Genomic DNA, 19229 nt, shown 5'->3' on the forward strand with positions numbered 1-19229 from the left:
TTTTCCACAGCCCTCCTGGGAGCTTAGGCATATCTCCCATAAAATTTTATTTCCATATACTGCAATCTCTATAAAATCTGTTTCTATTGCTGTGATGCCTTTTTTAGGAGAGGTGAGCAACTGAATTTCATCTTCAAGGTGTGCACTTAACTTGATTTACAGAAAGTTATTACAGATCAACAGCCTGCTTGTTTTTAGAGTGGACCCCATTTATTGGATGGGCATCATCTCTCAGCTGTTGCCAAAAGGATTGGAACACATCCAAGAGCCAGCTGTGCTCACACCTCATAGGCACAGGCTCCCTGCTCTAGCCGGCGGCAGGGACAGGCCAATCCCTGCAAATTAGTGGAGCTTCAGCGCTTTGTCTTTTGTGACTGTCTTTGGAAGTCTCTCGTGACAGGTTTCAGGGCACTGCATTTGTCATTTAGGCATTTCATTAACTGTATGGCAAGTCCTACTCTGTGAATTGAGTGTTGTATGCTTCTTCCTGTCCTGGCTCTTCCTTTTGGATATGTACAATACCTGAAGAGCAAAGCATGGCTTTTAAATAAGTAACTGTTGCAAGCAAATGGATTGTTTGGAAATAACTGATTTAAATAAATGTTTCATCCCATAAATACTTAGCAATAAGCCTCAGTCAGAACTTGTATCTTTTTTTTCCATGACAGTAAATTAACTGAGATACAAGTTAACCAAAGAAAAGCCCTCTTAGTTCTGATGTTCAAGGTCTGTTTGTTTTTCCTCTCTTTTACAATTCCAGCAAATCTCAGCACCCTTATGCATGTTAAATAGTTTTAAAATATTTATAAAGTTCTTTACAAAAGAAAAAAATTAATTGCAGTTTTTTTCTTTCTTTCCTTGTTACTCTGTGCTAGCTATATCACAAAGGAAACAGCAGTATCTGTCATATTACTAATATTTCCATTATTATTCTGGAGCGGAGAATATACTCTCACATATTAAATCTAGCTATTCAGAAGCAAAATAAAACAGATGCTGCTCTTGTATTTGTATTTGAAATTGTAGTACTTTTAATCTGCTTGCAAACTGCTCCCATTGTACTGAAGAAAAGTGCTATATTTAAAACTGTGCAACCCTTTTCAGAGGAAGCACTGTGAGGAGATGGCAGCTGATACTGAAATCTCAGCTTGATAGAATTTTAAACTATTTAGAATTACTCTAGCATATGAGAAAAAAGCTCTAAAGTGTCCATGGCTTTTCTGGAGAAAAAAAAAAAAAAAAAGAAAAAAAAAAAGTACTGGGGAAAAACGAAGATCTTGGAACCAGTTCTGTAACTGGTAAGATTTTCAAACAGTAGCATCGAGTAGCCCAGCATTCTCAGCAGAAGAGTGTGACTGACTCAAGTCAGTAGTTCCAGAGGAAAAAAAAGCAAAACAAAACAAAAAAGCTGTCACAAACTCCGGGCAGGGGGTGGGGAACCTGTTGCTGAGGTGAATATAAGTCTTTGGTCAGTGTAAAGCCGTTGAAGAAAATATGCAAGCCAAGGCTTGCTCTTATGTCGTATCACATGTTGGACACTTTGGAATTACTCATGATGCAGAAGTCTTCTCTCATATACTGAAGGATTAAGGTAGGAGGTATTTTGTCCGCTTATTAAAGAAATGTATTTGCTGGGGTTTTTTTTAGTGTCAGCTACTTAGTGGGGTTAAGGAGACTGGAAAACGGGGGTACCTGCAACAATAATGCTTTTTCCTACTTATTAAAACTGCCCCATAACTAGTCATATGTCTGTGTTTGGATTTTGTGACTACTAACTTTGTATTGTATGAAGACAGGATCTGTGCTTAACCTTTATTAATTATACTCTGCCATTAAATGAACAATCAGAGAGTTTGAACAGTCAGAGAATTTTGCTATACTAGTCCTTAACACAAAGATGCTGCTGGGGAAAGCCCTTTTGCTGTCCCACCTGGCCACAGGAAGGAGAAGGTGCTCTACTCACACAAACACATGTACACAAAGTGGTCAGACTGTTCTCTGCAAACACAGAGTCATTGCCACTACAGCCATCCCTTTAGAGAATGAAGCAACTCAATTTCAGAGTATGGAAGGTGGAGATTACAATTTCAGTCACTCTGAGCCAACACTTGCTCAGTGTGACTAAGAACATTTATGAGCTAGTACCACTTTCATTCAGCTAGCACACCTAAGCAGCACTGAAGATGCAACAAAGTGTGACTGTCAGTATCACAGAAGGAGGCTTTTTGTTTGTTAGCCTGCTATGTGGCATTATGTATATTTATGAAAATGAAAGCAGCAAAATGTAAATGTTAGACTTCATGTGAAAGTAGGTATGAAATGAGAAGAAGTTTAATTAACTGGTCTAATCAGAGTCGTAACTAAATTGTAACACACAGTGACTCCATCTCCTAATGCTCTAAGTTTTGTTATTTATTATGAGGAAAAAAATCAGATTTTCTACCACCAACTCCTTTTTAATAATCAAAGCAAAATAATTCATGCAGCATATAAGTTATCATAAAAGAATTCAGCAGATGTAGCAAAGATGATAAAAGGCTTCTTTGTGCAAAACATTTTGTATGTCAGTTTAAGAGATGGTCTTAAGAGCAAAACCTCATGCGTTGCAATTTGTCAGCTATTTCATTCTTACTGCTCATTTTCAAGGAGGTTCTCAAAGTCTGTGGTTAAACTGCTGTAGTATTTTATGTAGGAACTAGATATTCTTTTAGAACCATATAATATCAACTCAAAACAATACTTTTTTAGTTCTAATCTTAGATCTAGGGTATAGTTGAAGAGAAGTAACTTCACTTTTTGAATGTACAATGAAGCTACCATTGGTTACTGTAATAATTATCATTACACATTCACTATTACACATTCATTAATACATATTACATTAGCCTAGGTCTGCTATGTCATTGTACTGAAATGCAGTTGCTTTTTCTGTTTCATACACATTGAGAAATCTGCTCTGTTTCCACATGGAACAGTAAGAACTGGTGGTGTGAGGCTGCTAGACCTGTCTGTTTCATGAAGACGGGGGGTTGGGATCCATTGCTATATGTCAGTTTCTGTAGTTGGTAGGGCATTTTCCTTGCAATAATTTCATCCTCCTTATGGCTTCATCCCTTTGTGTTTTACAACTAATTCAGCTCCATGATGCAGCTGGTTCCTTCCTCTCCCTCCTTCAGCATTTGCTCCTGTGTGCTTCTGTCCTTTACTCTTCGGTACTTCTGGCCGTATGCCCCTGCATCTGCAGTGTATGGGCTCCGGGTCCTTTGTCCAAAGTTTAATTTTTCATTTGATTTGCATCAAATTTGTTACACAGAAGACATGGTGCTATTAAAAAATAACTCCAAGGTGATCAGCTATTGAAATGGATAATGAATGTCATTAACCTATTCTACAGAATTATGGTATTTAATAAAACCAAAAGGAATATTGTGCTTATCTGGACAGGGAATTTCAACCCCACTGACTTTGCTTTGGAAGGAATTTCTCATCTGCTCTGTCACTAGATGTGGTTGTATAAAACAGTCATATCTACTTGAGTGGAATTTACCTTTAAAATGACCAGCACTAATGAAAGCTCTGATTTAATGTCCTGCTACAGTGAACCTCTCATGAACTGCTAGCTTTTAATTTCCATGAATTGCTATTTCCATATGAAAGACAGTTTCTCCTGAAGAATATGTAAGACTTGCAAGTAGATGTTTGATGATCCTTTGCATTTTTGTTATTATCCAGGCACTGCGAGATAGCTCCTGCAGTGCATTAGGTGATGTGTATTAAAAGGTAACCTAAGTCTCTGCCGAGTAATAATATTTAAATTTCCAAGAATCTTACCTTTCCACTGTATGCCGATTCTTTCTTGGCAACATTTCAACCAATTTCATGGTCCGCATCCGTAATAAGGACTATCTGAGTTTCACAGAGTCAGTTAATCACTGCAGCATTGGAAGCCGGATCCTTTCAAACCTGCCCTGAACCAAAATTATCCCTTGACCATTCTGGAATTAAAACAAACAAACAAACAAAAAACAAACAAACAAAAAACCAAAACAAAAATCTACTTTACCATAGTGAGGTAAGCTGCACTTTACCAAGTACTACTTCTTTTTCTTGAAACACAAAGGTTTGTCCGAGGCTCTCTTCTGTGTGGAAAATATTTACAGACTATGAAACATATGTAGAAAATAATATATTACTATTTACCCTGGCAAATTGGAATTCAGGAAAGGGGAGAAGATTTTTAGCCCAGAGAAGCTGAAGTTGTAGTTGTTTTCATGAGCTGAGGAATGCTGAGACAGAAAGAACTCAGATTCGTAGCCATTTGATAGGAAATGAGAAAAGTATAAATACATGAAATGACCCCAACATAGAAATTAGGTACCTCCTTATTTTGCATTAAAAAGTCTGCATGTGGCTCAAGCCTTTTTTCATTGTTTCCTCTTATGTGTATCTTGCACTTATTTTCAGCTGTCATCTAAGATCAGTCTGCCCCCCCCCATTTAGCTACACACTTGAAAAGAAAATAAGTACACTTCTTTCTGTACACCTCCTTCATTCAAGACTTCTACAGGATAATCAAAGCCTTGCTTCACCCTTACCTTCAATTATCAAAGTTTGAATGTGTCAACTCTCCTACACTCCCACTAATTTAGATACCATTACTCCATAACACCTGGAACACCTGCCCAGTCTGTATGTTTGACTTCTAAAGCAGCAAGAAGTATATAGGAGGAGTTGATCAACTTGGATTGTTATTTAATAGTTGTTTTGCAGAAATGCCTACAGGCATTAATTAAGATCAAGGTGCAAAACACTAGGAAGACTCACAGTGAAAAACAGTCCCAGTTCTGGAGAGTTCATAGCAAGTTACAACAGGCAGATGCAATAAATTAACTGTAGGGAGTGTCTAAGCATTTTCTGGAGAGCATGGATTGTTTTCATGTATATATTTACAATATATACAAATGCTTATGTTCCCAAAGATGTTAATTTCTATTTATTCTTAAAATGACCTTCCCGATGTCATAAAACTCTTCTTCCAAAAAACTGCATAATCTATCAGATTCTAACACCTGGTGTGCTGGATATGCTATACCTTAGAAAAACATCAGTTCTGTATTCCTCCCTTTTCAAGGGCACTGAAATATTATGAACTGACTGCTGTACAGCAGAACAAGAGATAAGGTCAAGCTTTATGCATTTTATGTTTAAAATTTAAATACCTCCAGTAAGGGTAGAAGCTGGCCAGTACCCCTTCTTGTGGAATTAATTGTGAAATGTGTTATGATAAAGCTGTGTAAAGTTTGAACGGATCTTGGTAACAATCAGACATTATGATTTAGAAAAGTGTAATATCTAATAGGCTTATTTTTCCATTAAAAATAGGGGATACCTAATTTTGTAGGTGGAGATAAAGGTAGATTTGATTTATTTCAGCCTGTCAAGTTTTATGAATAAATCTATTATCTCCAGTAATATTCCTTTATAAGGTATTTCTAGCTGGATTCTTCCAATTTAAATTACTGAAAACCATCCATGAAATAAAGGCCAACTTTTACCATTATGATAAACATTTTTCTATTACATTGTATTCTGTGCAGTTCTTTATGTTATTCAAAAGTAGTGTAAAATATTGCCAAATCAGAAACCTTACCAGTTGTCCCTCAGGGGTAGTAACTCACCCCTCCTTTCCACAGAAGTAAAATCACCTTCCTATACGAATAGACCACTTCCTCCACAGAGAATCATCTGCAAGATCAGGATGTAAATAACTAACAAAGTTTAAAGCAGTGAAACATTAATCTCAGATGTAAGCAAATTAGAATTTTGTTATTTTTTAGTAGTTCTAGAATGTGTATCTTAAAATTTCAATAACATGAAACCTTGCCTACAGCACATGGTGGAATTTTTGTTACTATTATATGTCCCTTCACTATTAAGTTACTTCTCTTTTATATAAAATTCTCTGATATTTAAAATACAGACTACAACACTTTCAAAGGGGAAAACAAGAAATATGATTGCCTGAATATGCTTATAATTTCATCCCTTTTCAGCAGCCACACCAAGACATCTTAAATTCTTCTAGAAAAGAAACCAAGACTACTATTGAAAATACCACTTCTTTTTTTCACTGGAGCCCAGCTGGTCAGATTTGGATGGTTGCCCAGAGAAGCTGTAGGTGTCCCATCCCTGGAAGTGTTCAAGGCCAGGTTGGATAGCGCTCTGAGCCACCTGGTCTAGTGGAAGGTGTCCCTGCCCACAGCAGGGGGCCTGAACGAGATGATCTTGAAGGCCCCTTCCAACCCAAACTATTCTATGCAAACTATGATTGCAGTACAAAGTAGAGAAACTTGAATTGGTAGAGCAGCACATTAGTTTTAGTTAGCATTTAAACATATGCTTTTATCAAAAAGATAGATTGATTAAATTTTTATCCAAAGATGAAGACTTCTGTAGCATGCTCTGCTCTGAAGCTAGTGTGTCTGATCCTTCTTGGTGTTATTTTACACTGAGCTGGTGTACATCCAACACAAGCAGGAATAACCATCTACATTGCCACAGCTGTATAAAAACTACGGTGGCAAAGGCACTAAGGGAAAAAGCTGTGGAAAGGAATAGAACAATGGCAAGATAGCATAGGTATACTCCCCAGGCCTCCTCTAAAACCTGTATGCCCTGGAAACAGTAAATGTGTCATCAGACATTAGTAATTATTTCTGGGAAAGACTACACTGCTCTAATCAGGCTGCGATATTAAAATAAAGGATTATTTAACATATCCCTGTGCTGTGGGAAACCTTCCTCGTAACTAAGCTACGTGCCGCTGAGTGTTCACTCTGACCCGAGCACTGCTGCCATCTCTGTGTGCCAGGAGTCTACCAGGACCTCCTGATCCACTCCATTATTCCCGGCTCCTCCCGTGTCTCCCGTTTCGCGGGGACAGGCGAAAGGCAGGCACAGTACGTGCAATAAGCGGCCAGAGCCGGACTTGGGGCCGTGGGGCACTTGTATTCAGGCAAACACTGCAGAGAACCCCGCCGATAGCGCCGCACCGAGTCGCTCAGCGCACAGGGCGCGGTCGGCCCGGCCGTGCCGCAGGTGCGCGGGAGGCACCACCCCGGGCAAGCGAGGCGGAGTGACAGCTCCGACAGCCAATGAGCACACGCGCCCTGGGCGGAGAGGCGGAGCGCCGCCAGGCCGCCTCCTGGGCGGGTGGGAGGGAGTCGGAGTGACAGCACCCAAAGCCAATGAGAGTGCGCGCTTCCGGTGGAGAGGCGGGGCGCTGAGGCCAGCGGAGGGGCGCCCCCGCCCGCCGCGGGGGGAAGGGGCTGCCGTGGGCGGAGGGCGCGGCCGCCGCAGCATTCCCCGAGCGACCCATGTGAGGCGGCAGCTTCGCCCTGCGGGGGGGCAGAGGGAGTGAGCGGGGCCGCTCAAGGCAGGGCGTGGGCGGGGAGCTCCCGGCCGCGCTCGGGCGGTACGGCCCGGGCTGTGCGGTGAGTGGCCGGCGCCGCCAGCCAATGGGCGAGGCGGAGCGCGCCTTCGTTCCCACCCCTGAGCGCGGCGGGACCAATGGGAGGCGGCGGGGCGGGGCGCGCGGGGCTAGCCGCGCGCTGGGAGGCGCCCGCACCACCAGATGCGGGGGAGAGTCGTGCAGGCGGTGGTAGTGGCAGCACGAGCGGCGGCGCGTGCGGCGGAGCGTGCGGCGGAGCGGCGCGCGGGCATGGGGGCGCGGGCAGCGCGCGCCTCCCGGCGCTGAGGCACCAGCGGTACGAGCGGGGCGGGGGGGCTGCAGGGGCAGCCCGGGGGCCGGAGGGGCGCCAGCGGCGGGCGGGAGGGAGGGACGGACGGACGGACGGACGGACGGACGGACGGACGGACGGACGTGTGCTGTTCCGCGTCGCGCTGCTGCCCGCGGCCGCGCCCGCAGTCGGGGCGGCGGCGCTGTGGCCGGCGCGACGCAGGCGGAGCGGGGTCTAACGACGTTCGTGTTGTTGTCAGGATCCGAGCGCAGCCGCGGGAGCCGCCTCTGCTGGTGGCAGCCTGCTGTCACCTTCCCTGCTGGCAATGGGGAATGGACTCTCGGACCAGACGCCGATCCTCTCCAGCCTGCCTTCCTTCCAGAGCTTTCACATCGTCATCCTGGGGCTGGACTGCGCCGGGAAGACGACGGTGCTCTACAGACTGCAGTTCAATGAGTTCGTCAACACTGTCCCCACTAAAGGATTTAATACTGAGAAAATCAAAGTGACACTGGGCAACTCGAAGACGGTCACTTTCCACTTCTGGGATGTGGGCGGCCAGGAGAAGCTGAGGCCGCTGTGGAAGTCGTACACAAGGTGCACCGATGGCATCGTGTTTGTGGTGGACTCCGTCGACGTTGAGAGGATGGAGGAGGCCAAAACAGAACTTCATAAGATTACTAGGATATCTGAGAATCAAGGAGTGCCTGTCCTTATAATTGCTAACAAGCAGGACTTGAGGAACTCCCTCTCCCTTTCTGAAATCGAGAAGATGTTGGCAATGAGTGAGCTGAGTTCTTCAACACCCTGGCATTTGCAACCTACCTGTGCAATCATTGGAGACGGACTCAAAGAGGGACTGGAGAAACTACATGATATGATAATTAAGCGAAGGAAAATGCTGAGGCAGCAGAAAAAGAAGAGATGAGTTCTGTTTTGACCTTTCTATTTTAGAGTAGTTACATGGTCAAAATTTGACGTAAGACAGCTTCCAAACCCAGGCCTGCCTGTTTGGATGCCGTTAAGCTTAGTTACGTTAAACAATCAGTTGCACAACCTTGCTATGTGGAAGGAAGGCTGTGCAGTTGTGGAACTTTTTTTTTTTTTTTTTTTTTTTTTTTTTTTTTTTTTTTTTTTTTTTTTTTTTTTTTTTTTTTTTTTTTTAATTTTATTTTTAAACTAGTCTCTTCTGAGTTTTATGGCTCTGTATTATTTCAGAAGCCCTAATAGATGATGTAATGCTATCAGGAAATGGATGTCTAAATAGCCAAATAAAACGAGGGTTTTCTGCTTAGTGTTGTACTCATATGTTTGAGGGTGCCCTCTGCAAGCAGATTGCGTTGAAGGTGTTCGTATTTTTAAACTTCTAATGCTCGTAAGTGGAGTGCTTAGGTGAACATTATACAGCTTTAAAAACATGTATAAAGCTAGTAACCCATAATTCCATTGAGGCTGTTTTTTACCTTGTTTGGGATTTCCATGAAAGCTTGGCCACGTGTAGGTTTGGTTTTTTGTTTTTTGGTTTTTTTTTTTTTTTTTTTTTTTTTTTTTTTAATTTGGCACATTTTGAAATTGAGTCATGTTCAGTTCAAATACTTGAAATTTTAAGTGCTGTGGATTCTTCAACTCATAAAAGAAAGACTTTGACAAGTAAAAAATGTAAAGAACACACTGGAGCATGAAAAAGTGGTTTCCCAACATATAGCATGTTTTTGATATGTAAGGTTTTTATTTTTTAGAAGTAGCCATTCATCATTATACAGTGCTAATCAGGTTTAAACTGTTACTCAAAATTAGTAATTTATTTCTGAATGGTGAGTATTATGTCCTCCCAGTATGAAAGTAAAAGTCAACCAATTGCAGTAAAGGAGCTATAGAGAACAGTTCTGGCCGCCGTGGTTCTAACCAGTGCAGCATTCTTTGCTGTACTGGTGACTTCCTGGCAATATAACATAATGAAGTAAAGGTGGAGTTAAAATTAGCAGACCACATCTTGTATCTCCCCAAAATACTCCGTTTTATTAAAGTGGTATTGCTGCGTCACTTTCAACATATGCTTTTTTTATTGTGACTCTTACAGTATTTTGTGGTTAGGAATGTAATAATTCTTTGTACACTCAAACATTAGACACTACCGGGGGCGGGGGGTGGGGGGAGGGAAAGGGGGAAGAAGATTTTCAAGATGGGCCTGTGTTCTGCTTTAATTATGCTTTAAGCTGTTCTTGTTTACAGAGTGTGCAAACAGTGTTAACTGGGCAGGATAGTGCTTGACAGAAAAGGGAGGGTAGTTTTTCTTACTGGTACAGAGCTTCAAGTGACTCTCTAGATACTTGGTTAGCAATTAAAAGGGCTAAAACAGAGCCTGGATTTTTAAGACTAACTTTAGTGGTGCTGTAAAAATTCATCAGAATGTTAGATTATCTTTAAACTTTTGTTGGAAATACCAGATTAAAGAAAAAAAAAATTAGCAAAATCTAGTTCCTCCTCTTGACCAGCAAAGTAATGTTTTTCTTACCTGCTGCCATGTATGAGGAGGATGACAGCTACAAATCTGAATGTCAATCTATGTTATTTAGCTATGTTTAAAAAAAGAAATCAAACTTTTTAACCAGCAGCTGTTCGACCAGGAGGTAACCAAAAATGCACTTTAGTGTCTTCAATAACTGAGAGTGACAGCTGTTTGTTTTTTTAATGATATCTTGGTCCTTTTTGAATAAACTGAAGTAGCTTCCAGTGGAGCTTTTGTATGGTGGTTATATATGTACCTGCACTGGTGACATTGTAAGTCACTTACTCAAGTAATGTCTATATTTATAGAAATGTGGATGACTTCTTAAACCTCAATAAACAATTCAAAACAAGCCTGCAGAGAGAAAGTGTCTGACTTCTTGTACTGCAGTGGTACATTCTCACTGACCTCTGTGCACGTAGTTCTGCTGTTATTAGAATTAGTGTTTCTGTTGAAAACCAAGGTCATATAAATGTGGTGAGGTTCCTAAATGTCATGGTGTTAGAAATTGGAGGTATCCAATTGAAAAGTTAAGACCAATGGCATGTCTGTATATTCAAAGGAAAAATACTAGCTGCAGTGGCTCCTTTCTGAAGTGATAGATCTTGCATAATTTGAGAAGTCTCTTATATAGCTAAACCTCTTTTGTTATGTGAAATGTTTAATAGGCAATATTGGGCATATATCACATGTACTCACAGGTGGTTCTTGATTTAGTGTCTTTAGGCTCGTGTATCTGAAGCTGTCTGAGGGATTCACGTGTACTTAAGCCTCCTTGGATTTTAAAGCAGTGAGTAGCATGTGTCCAGATGGGAAGCTTCTAATTGGTTTAAGGACCAAAACAGAGACAAGATGAACTTTGTTTAGCCTGCAAATGAAAATGGCCAAGTTTGAACAAGAATATCCAAATCTGTGTCTCAAAACCTGAATATTTTCTGTTTGTGTAACTGCTCGCACATCACAATGGAGGTTACTATTAATCTAGAGGAAAAAGCTATGTGAGTGATGCTGAACCTGTGAATTTGGCATGTAATTGGTATAATCTGGCTAATATTTTCCTTCCTTTCAGATATGCTGTACTATTAGGTGAAGTGGAAGGCTGGCTCTTTATACCCAGTAAACTGTGATAGCATATACTAATTGCTTCATTTTCAGTATTCATTAGGCTTCTATTGGGAATAGTTGAAAAGTCATACTGCTTGAAAAAAACCCTGTTTTGTACTGCATATTAAACATGCTAGTGTTTTATCTGGTGGCTGTCTCTCTAAACTCTTCTACACATAAAAACAGCAATGAATGACTTTATTAAAAAGATGTGATTGATCTGTACTCTAGCACTGGAGGAAAAAGAGAAGGTGGAGGGTAGTGTTTCTAAACTGTTATGGTTATTAGTGTTAATACTGACTTGGAAGTAGAAGACTGGAGGATGAGTTTTACCTTGTAGGCTATACCTTATCTGTACTAGAACTGTTTTGCTGGAATTTTACAGTAACAATTCTGAATACAATACACAAGTGTAGCTGTACCTCTGAAACTGGGTTTTGTATTACTATGGCAAAGTCTTCAGCTATGAACAAAACAGGGATGGCAGTACAGTATTCAGTATCGTAACTCATTGAGTTTCTGCTGGCACAGTCCTGCCAGCCTGGGGTAATTTTCTTCTGTATGATGAATCGTCAGTTCTGGCCTAAATACTGGTATGTGTTAGAAAATGTTTAGAGGAGCTGAATAAGCAGATGTCATTTTGTTACAATGCTGAAATTACACACCTTAAAATTTAAAATACTGTTTGCTAAAAAGACTACCCATGATGCTCTGTTCTTCAAGATGCAGTCATTTACAGTTAACCAGGCTTCAGTGTCTGGTCTCTGTTCTAACTGCCTAGCTGTGTGTTAGCTTAGGACTGCATCAACTAGGAAAAATGCTGTAGGATGATGAGACTTTCAGGTTCTAACATCACTTTTGTGTTTCACCGAATGTGCACTTACATTTGAAAAAAAATGTGTTTTCCACCAGGTAACAGGTGAAGACTTTCTCACTTCAGATTTTCATGTATTATTGAGACACGATTAATCCTTTTTGTGGAAAGCAATACTTGCAGCCACTTATGGTTCCCAGCCTGACTTGGGTGCTTCTGTACCACTCTACACAGCACTTTGGTCCTACAGGAGTTCATTACCCAGGACTCAGAGCAGGGTAATGATATAATGAATATAATGATATAATGCTGAAAGCATTAAGACCCCTGCAGATCTGAGTGAAGGCAGTTCTGTGTTCTTGGTGGGGTTATCAGCATCTTGGATAATTTCTTTACAAATAGCAGGGTGTTAATTAGTGTCTGGCTGAAACTTTGTTGAGAGCTGAGTGTCATTCTTGACAAGAGGATTTAGATACTGCACTGATGCTACAAAGAACTTGGTAAGGCAGAATGTGGACAATCTCATCCACTATATATAGGGCACTGGCCCTGACATGCCGTCTTGAGTCAGCTGTCAGAGCGCAGTGCATGAAAGCTAGCAAATGTTTGCTCATAGTGCTGCCTAACTTGTGAGAGAGAAATCTAGGCATGAATCAGTGCTTTTAGGATCAGTGTTTTCACTTTACTGGTGGGTGACTCATCTTTTGAGAGGGTCACAGTTTACAGCCTGCTCTGATAGATTCGTGTCCCCAAGCCAAAACAACCCTTGTTGCTGCTGGGAGGGATGTGTAGATGTTTGTTTAGTCTGAGGGATGAGGAAAGCATTTTTTTTTTTTTTTTTTTTTAATCCTGACTGACATAGGTATGTGGAGGCCTGCCTCTCATGCTGCTCTGCAGGCTGTGATTATTTTTAGGAGCAGTATGAGACTGCAGAGCTGTGTGAATAAACTGAAGGGAAATACACAGGCTGGCTTCGCAGCAGGGTGATGCCGGGGGTTGTCATGTGGGCTCCCACAGCCATCCTTCCTATTTGAGAACAAACTAAAGGGCCACTACATAGCTGGTACCTTGCCCTTCATTAAAGCATTAGTCAGACTCCTTAAACTAGCTGTAAAGAAGCAAAAATGCAGTTTTAAAAACCTAGCTGAAAAACGTCCCACACCGCAAATGAGAGACTTTCATTTTCTCCCTACTGGTGTCCTGTTCTATTGGTGCTGGCTGAGAGTGAGCCGAGGGACCAGTGGGTGGGTGTTACTGCCTGCAGCCTGCCTGCTCACTGCAGGGCCGAGTAACCACTGATTTTATTCAAAGGCAAACACAAAATCTAAGGAGAAAAAGTAGGCAGGGAGGCTAGACAGTACTTCTAGGCTAAATACCTGCTTGCAAAGGGCTCAAGAAAGTAAGAGATAATAATCCCTGGGCTTTGAAGATTATGGTTTCTTAGTTCCAGCTATATTTACACAGCTGCTCCACAAGAATTAAGAGCTAAAGATGACAGAATAGTTAGGAAGGAGAAGGTCAAGTACAGTTGTTGACTGTGGAGTGTGTGGAGGGAAAGAAGATTTGAAACTTGTTTTTTTCCTAGCTTTTCAAAACACATTGAGCCCTAGGGAAAGAGTTGTGCTTTTAAACTGCTTAATTGGTTCAAAATCTTTATTATTTTATGCACTGCAGTTTTCCTATTGCTGAAATAAACAATACCTTATTTAAGAAAGCCACCTAATCGCTGCATTAATCTCCAAGTCCATTGACAAAAGAGGAGGTTAGCAGGGCTGTCGAGTCTTGTAAAATGTGCTGAGGGCTCCTGGCTGGCTCTCAAGCTGCTGTATTTCAAGGTCCTTTCTAAAAATATCAGAATGGTAGAATTTAGGTCAAGCAAGATAAAGGTGTGTAGCCTGATACCTCAGACACTAACTACACACAGTCCAGAGGTACCACCAACCCTGTAACTGCTTATTTTCTGTTAACACTTTGAGAATTATAATTTAGGATAATTTCCTTTGGAGCATAGCATTTTCATCCCTTTCCTGTTTCAGCATCACTTGCCCTAAAAGCTTTAAGAGGTTGTTTTGATATTGGAACATCATTGAGTTGGGTGTCATAAGTATGAGTTTGTGAATGAAGAAGGTCAGGAAAATGTTCACCTTTGCTTCAGTGACTTGGTTACCTAAAACCAGTCCTTTTGTAAAGCAGGCTTAACATGGACAAAGGTGATCTAAAAGAGAGAAACTTTCTAAAAATATCATTTTTCTAATACTAGCTGAACTTCACTGGTCTTCTAATTATTTTGTGCTGTTGAAGCTGTGGGCTGCTGCTGTTCTCTTGACACCAGTTGCATGATGACCTCTAAGATGTCGTCAGCCATTTATGGGCAATGTGTAAGGTCTCCATGGTAATTCTGAATTTATAAATCCATGATGTATGTTTTTAGCTATCTACTTAAGGTGTTTTTGCGGGTCAGTTTGGTTTCTCATAGAACCTTGATTTTTTGTGAAGCACAATATATCAAAGGTCTCAGCAAACATAGTTTATATCCTATTTGGTTCCTGTTGAAAGTGATACAGTAAAATGGCAATCTATGAATTGTTAACAGCACTGTTTCCCTTGAACTCCAGGTATTGAATTTCTATTTTAATCATATATATATATATATATTCCATTTTTCTTAATTATACAATATTTGGTATAGGAGCTGAATTTTGCTAACCTTAGACTACCCTCCCTCATATTAATTAGCTTAGGAAATTGACTTGTATGTTTAAAGTCATTGTAATTTAGCTGTAATCAGTCATGTTACACTGGAGACAAATGGGATTCGTGGACTGAGCCCACAATGATGCTTTCTGACAGCTCTCCTATTGTCACATTGATACACATCCGTCGCTATGTCTGTGGTAGCACTGGTACCAGCAAACTGTGTTTCTGTATGGTTCAATAATTGTGTTTCTGCCACTCTGTCATGAAACTTGCTTGTATACAGTTTGCTTATGTCCTGCTATTGCTGCAATTGTGATAGGAGACTGAAAAAATTCTGTACAAACACCCAGCTGTACACTGCAACTTTAAAACAAGTATATCAAAACATGCAAATTAGTGCTAAAATACCAGAGTTAATGCTGGAAAATGGAAGATTGGTACATCCAGCCCAGCCACTGAGTGTTGGTCATTTTATCCTTGAAGTCTCTTCATCTGTGTGTAAAACAAGAATCTCATAGTTGCTCTTACATTTAAATTCGTGCTTCAAAGTGCTGAGAGCTATTAAGATATTATAGTAATACAGTGAAATTGAAAGTAATAGAAAGACTACAACACTAATTAGGATTTTTTTTTTGACTTGCAGCATATTTGTGTTCAATAGTTATGCACCAGGAAATCATACTATTTCAAAAATAATTCACTTGAGAGCTTAAAAATACAATTCCAACGTACTCTGTTATCTCTGACTGTATGTGCTTCAGCTTCACAGAAAAAAAAACCAAAACACCATATTTGCAAATAATAACTTATTTCGTATGCATCAGTGAATATTCATAAACTGAATTGATTTATGATTACCTGATTTTTGTTTGCACTTAATCATAGCTATTAAGCAAAAGTACTCAAAATTATTTGGGTTTATGACTAAATTAAATTGGTATGAATATATAGTTTTACAAGTTGGGCATATAAGAGTTTTCAAGTAAAGATGATTTACACAGATCTCAAATTTAAATAACATATTGTCTTAAAATAAGCTTTTACTTGGAATATTTACTAGAATGACTGGAGATGCCTTTGAAAAGATAGCTTTATTTTATAAAGTACAGTGAGAGAAGTATGTTAGAGTGATTTCAGACCTCAGGATTCAGAGGGTCTCCTGTTCTCGCAGCCTTTCTTGGCTGTAATGAATCAGTCTGCACAGGATGTGGCTGCTAACAGATGATAATGCAAAGTGAAGGGCTGGGCCATGAAAAGCCCCAGGGTGGCTCAGCGTGGTGCTGAGTTCTCACGAAGAGCTGATTGCTTTCCAAAAATAAGAACAGGAACTAGGGCAGATAATCCATGTAAAATGCACTTTCCACCCTTACCCATTCACAACAATTTATTATTTTTGGTATTATAGAGCTTTACATGTTGATTACATACCTAATCCATCCAGGCCCATACACCTACCTACACACTTCTGTGTTATTCTTGCAAACCCTGTTTCTGAGAATTTCTCTGAGATCCTGTTTTGTGGGTGTAACTTGAGAATATATAAATAGATTCATGTTTTCTCATCTTTTAAACCCAAATGTGACTGCATTAGAAATATGATTCTTTGAAATTATTTCCTCTGTTTTAAATCTTTCATTTTATTAGGATAAGGTAATCTGGGCTGTTCACACTGCACGTGAACCATGCTCTTGTGGTGGCATTACCAACGCTCAGAGTTCAGGTTGTGTCAGCACTTCTTTTTTAAATATAGATCCTTATTTCACAAGCTTAATAACATAATAAGCCTTGAAATTTCATACTTGTCTGAAACTTGGCACAGAGAATTAATTTTGCCTTTTACCACATTAAATAAAAATATATATTAGAGAGGAATGTAAACAAAAAAAAGTGCTTACTGTGATTTGCTGCCTTTTCTATCTCAAAGTTAATTTTGTTTATTGAAATGAAATGGCGTGAACTCATAGTTCCAAATGGAAACGTTTGAATTGTTTTTTTTTTCAAGTTAAATGTTGCAATTGTTAGCATTTGCAAGTCAGGCCTATACACATCCCACAAACTTGGAGCTCATTCACGGTGAGTGGAATTCTCTCATCAGTGTCAGTTGTAGAACTGGACATATACAGAGAACAGAAACATGACCATGCCTTTCCTTAGTTTCTTTAGTGTATAATTTCAAGTCCTCTCATTCATGAAGTACATTTCCTTACCAGTGGTGATGTGTAAAAGTAAATCTAATGCAGGATTTTCTCCATCTTGTGAAAAAAAAAAACCTCGTGCTTGTAAAATTTCCTAAAGGCTCCTTTCTCAGTAGAAGTGCTGAATCTTTTGATGTTTGCTCTCCCTATCTAGATAACCCTGAAATTATCCTGAGGGTTACTAAGGGCATAGCTTGCCTGGGCATAATATCTTCTTGCATAGATGCACACATTTTTTGTTAAAGGTAGAACACAGGGATCCTGTATTAATGATGGCTTTAGTCTGACCTAAATCACTTCTGGCTTTTTCCTTATGGATTCACTTAAGCCTCTGCACAGGTGGTATAGAATCTGGCTGTTTGGATTTGTAATACTGTATTCTTGCTTTGCATTCATTTCATGTGCACATATATGCCTGCACCAAGCAACTCTTGCACTTCCTTACAAGGGAGCATTGATCTGCTCAGAGGACTAGACATAATCTTTACTCTTGCTTTGCCCAGCAAAAAAAGGCACTTTTTCTTCCTACTTCCTTTCAAATTGCACTTTCAGTGGGATGGCCATAATTACCTATTTTGTGTTGGAAAATTGACTCACTTCAAGCGCTTTGGGTCAATTTTATAGTGCCCTTCCATTCAACATGACTTCCTTTTCTTATTTACCTTCCTATGGGAAGTTTACCACACCTATAATACCCTTGCAGGAGCAATGCGGTGTGTTTTTAGTATAATAAAGGCACAGCAGTCAGTATTCATTTTACTTAATATTAGACTTCTAAAAATTAGGTATTCTTGTCCCGTTTAGACATCTCTAGGTCTTTTTACAGTTCATGGAAAGAAACGTGTTCATCTGGGTTATGATTCATCTTAGTTCAGGAGTAATATCTAAGGCAGGTCAGATAAATTGCCCTGTGCTGTGGCTTGTTTCTCTCTCTGTTCTAAGAAAGCATAAGCTGATTAACTCAAATATAGACACCTGCCTTTTACACCAACTGTCTATATTTATATATGAAATGATAGCCCCAAATCTGTGCCAGCTACTCTGTTGGAAAATGCAGGTGTCTGCCATTTGAAATCTGTGTCACTGTATGGCAGCTGAGAGCCTCATGCAATGTTTTGCCTTAGCAAACACACCCCAGTGATTGTGGGTGTTGCTCAATAAAAATGCTGCTTGTAGAAGGAAAATAGAAAGACCAGCGTATTAAATAATATATATTTTAAAGTGTGCAATGAAACATTTTATTTACCATGAAGACCACATTTCACAGTCCAAATATTCTCGTTAGAGAAATTGTAAACCAAATTACTTCCTCTTACAGTGTTTTATGGCTCAGTAAAACTACTTGTGCATGCAAAGGTGGCTTTGCCATTGAATTCCGTGGGTGTGAGATAAGGCTGTGGAACTGTGCAACAAAACTGTCATCTAGAAAAGCTTTTAGGTATTAAATTTTGTTTCTTTTTTTGAAAATGGAAGTAAATCCCTACCTACTCATTGATACTGTAATTGAGTCTAGCAGCACCTGTGCCTGCTTCTGCATGTGATGGGAGTTGCAATTGCTCTGGTGTGACCCCAGAAAGGCTACTGGCAATCAGCCCAAAACTGTTAGAGGGTGAGAATGATTTGGTGAAAGAAAGTTTGCTAGCCGGCGTTCAGGGCTGACCTGAGCAGAGGAACAAGATGGGAATAAGGAACTTTGTAAGCAGAGGAAATTATCAACTGTTGCGGTGTCTCCAAGTTTCCTTCTGTTTAACAAGGTACCAGTAACTGAAAGCCTGTCGGATGACAAACCCCTGACTTTGGAGGGCATATGAAGAAGGGACTTCCTTGTCCCAGTGTTGTAAAAATTGTAGTAGTTTAATATTTTCTTAAGTATCTATAATGGTCAAATTTTTTGTTGCTTAAAGGGTTCAAAAACCAATACAGACAATGCTCTGGAATTACATATAACTCCTCTCTTTAGGGAGTCAAACTGAAATGCTGGGAACTGAGATAAAGAGAGGAAAATACCTTGAAGGTAGAGATTTTGGGGTATAGCTTTGATTTTTAGTAAATGATTACACTGAGCATGTTGAGTATTTCTATAGGCTTGGGGAAAAGTGTGAGACTTTGTTTTGCTGAGGTAATTGCTTGATCTTAAAAGAAAGCTGTTGTGCAGGCTTACTGGGAGATCT

At 40.1% G+C, this 19229-nt stretch overlaps 1 protein-coding gene and 1 long non-coding RNA gene across 2 annotated transcripts; one reads left to right on the forward strand and one right to left on the reverse strand.

Annotated features, from left to right (window-relative positions):
• Positions 1-190: 190 nt before the first annotated feature.
• On the reverse strand, positions 191-6999 carry LOC114054590. Its single transcript, XR_003570502.1, has 3 exons — positions 6842-6999; positions 5651-5745; positions 191-522 (listed from the first exon to the last, which is right to left on the reverse strand). It is a non-coding gene; the product is annotated as an uncharacterized LOC114054590 (long non-coding RNA).
• A 718-nt stretch (positions 7000-7717) lies between these two features.
• ARL4A (ADP ribosylation factor like GTPase 4A) lies at positions 7718-8845 on the forward strand. The gene is made up of 2 exons (XM_027877888.1): positions 7718-7766; positions 7999-8845. Exon 2 carries the CDS (start codon positions 8065-8067, stop codon positions 8665-8667), a length of 603 nt encoding a protein of 200 aa, XP_027733689.1. The 5' UTR covers positions 7718-7766; positions 7999-8064; the 3' UTR covers positions 8668-8845.
• The last annotated feature ends 10384 nt before the right edge of the window (positions 8846-19229 follow it).

This window comes from Empidonax traillii, unplaced genomic scaffold, assembly GCF_003031625.1.
Source record: "Empidonax traillii isolate 1590-97213 ecotype Southwest subspecies unplaced genomic scaffold, ASM303162v1 scaffold35:size4298261, whole genome shotgun sequence".
Classification (NCBI taxonomy): Eukaryota; Metazoa; Chordata; class Aves; order Passeriformes; family Tyrannidae; genus Empidonax; species Empidonax traillii.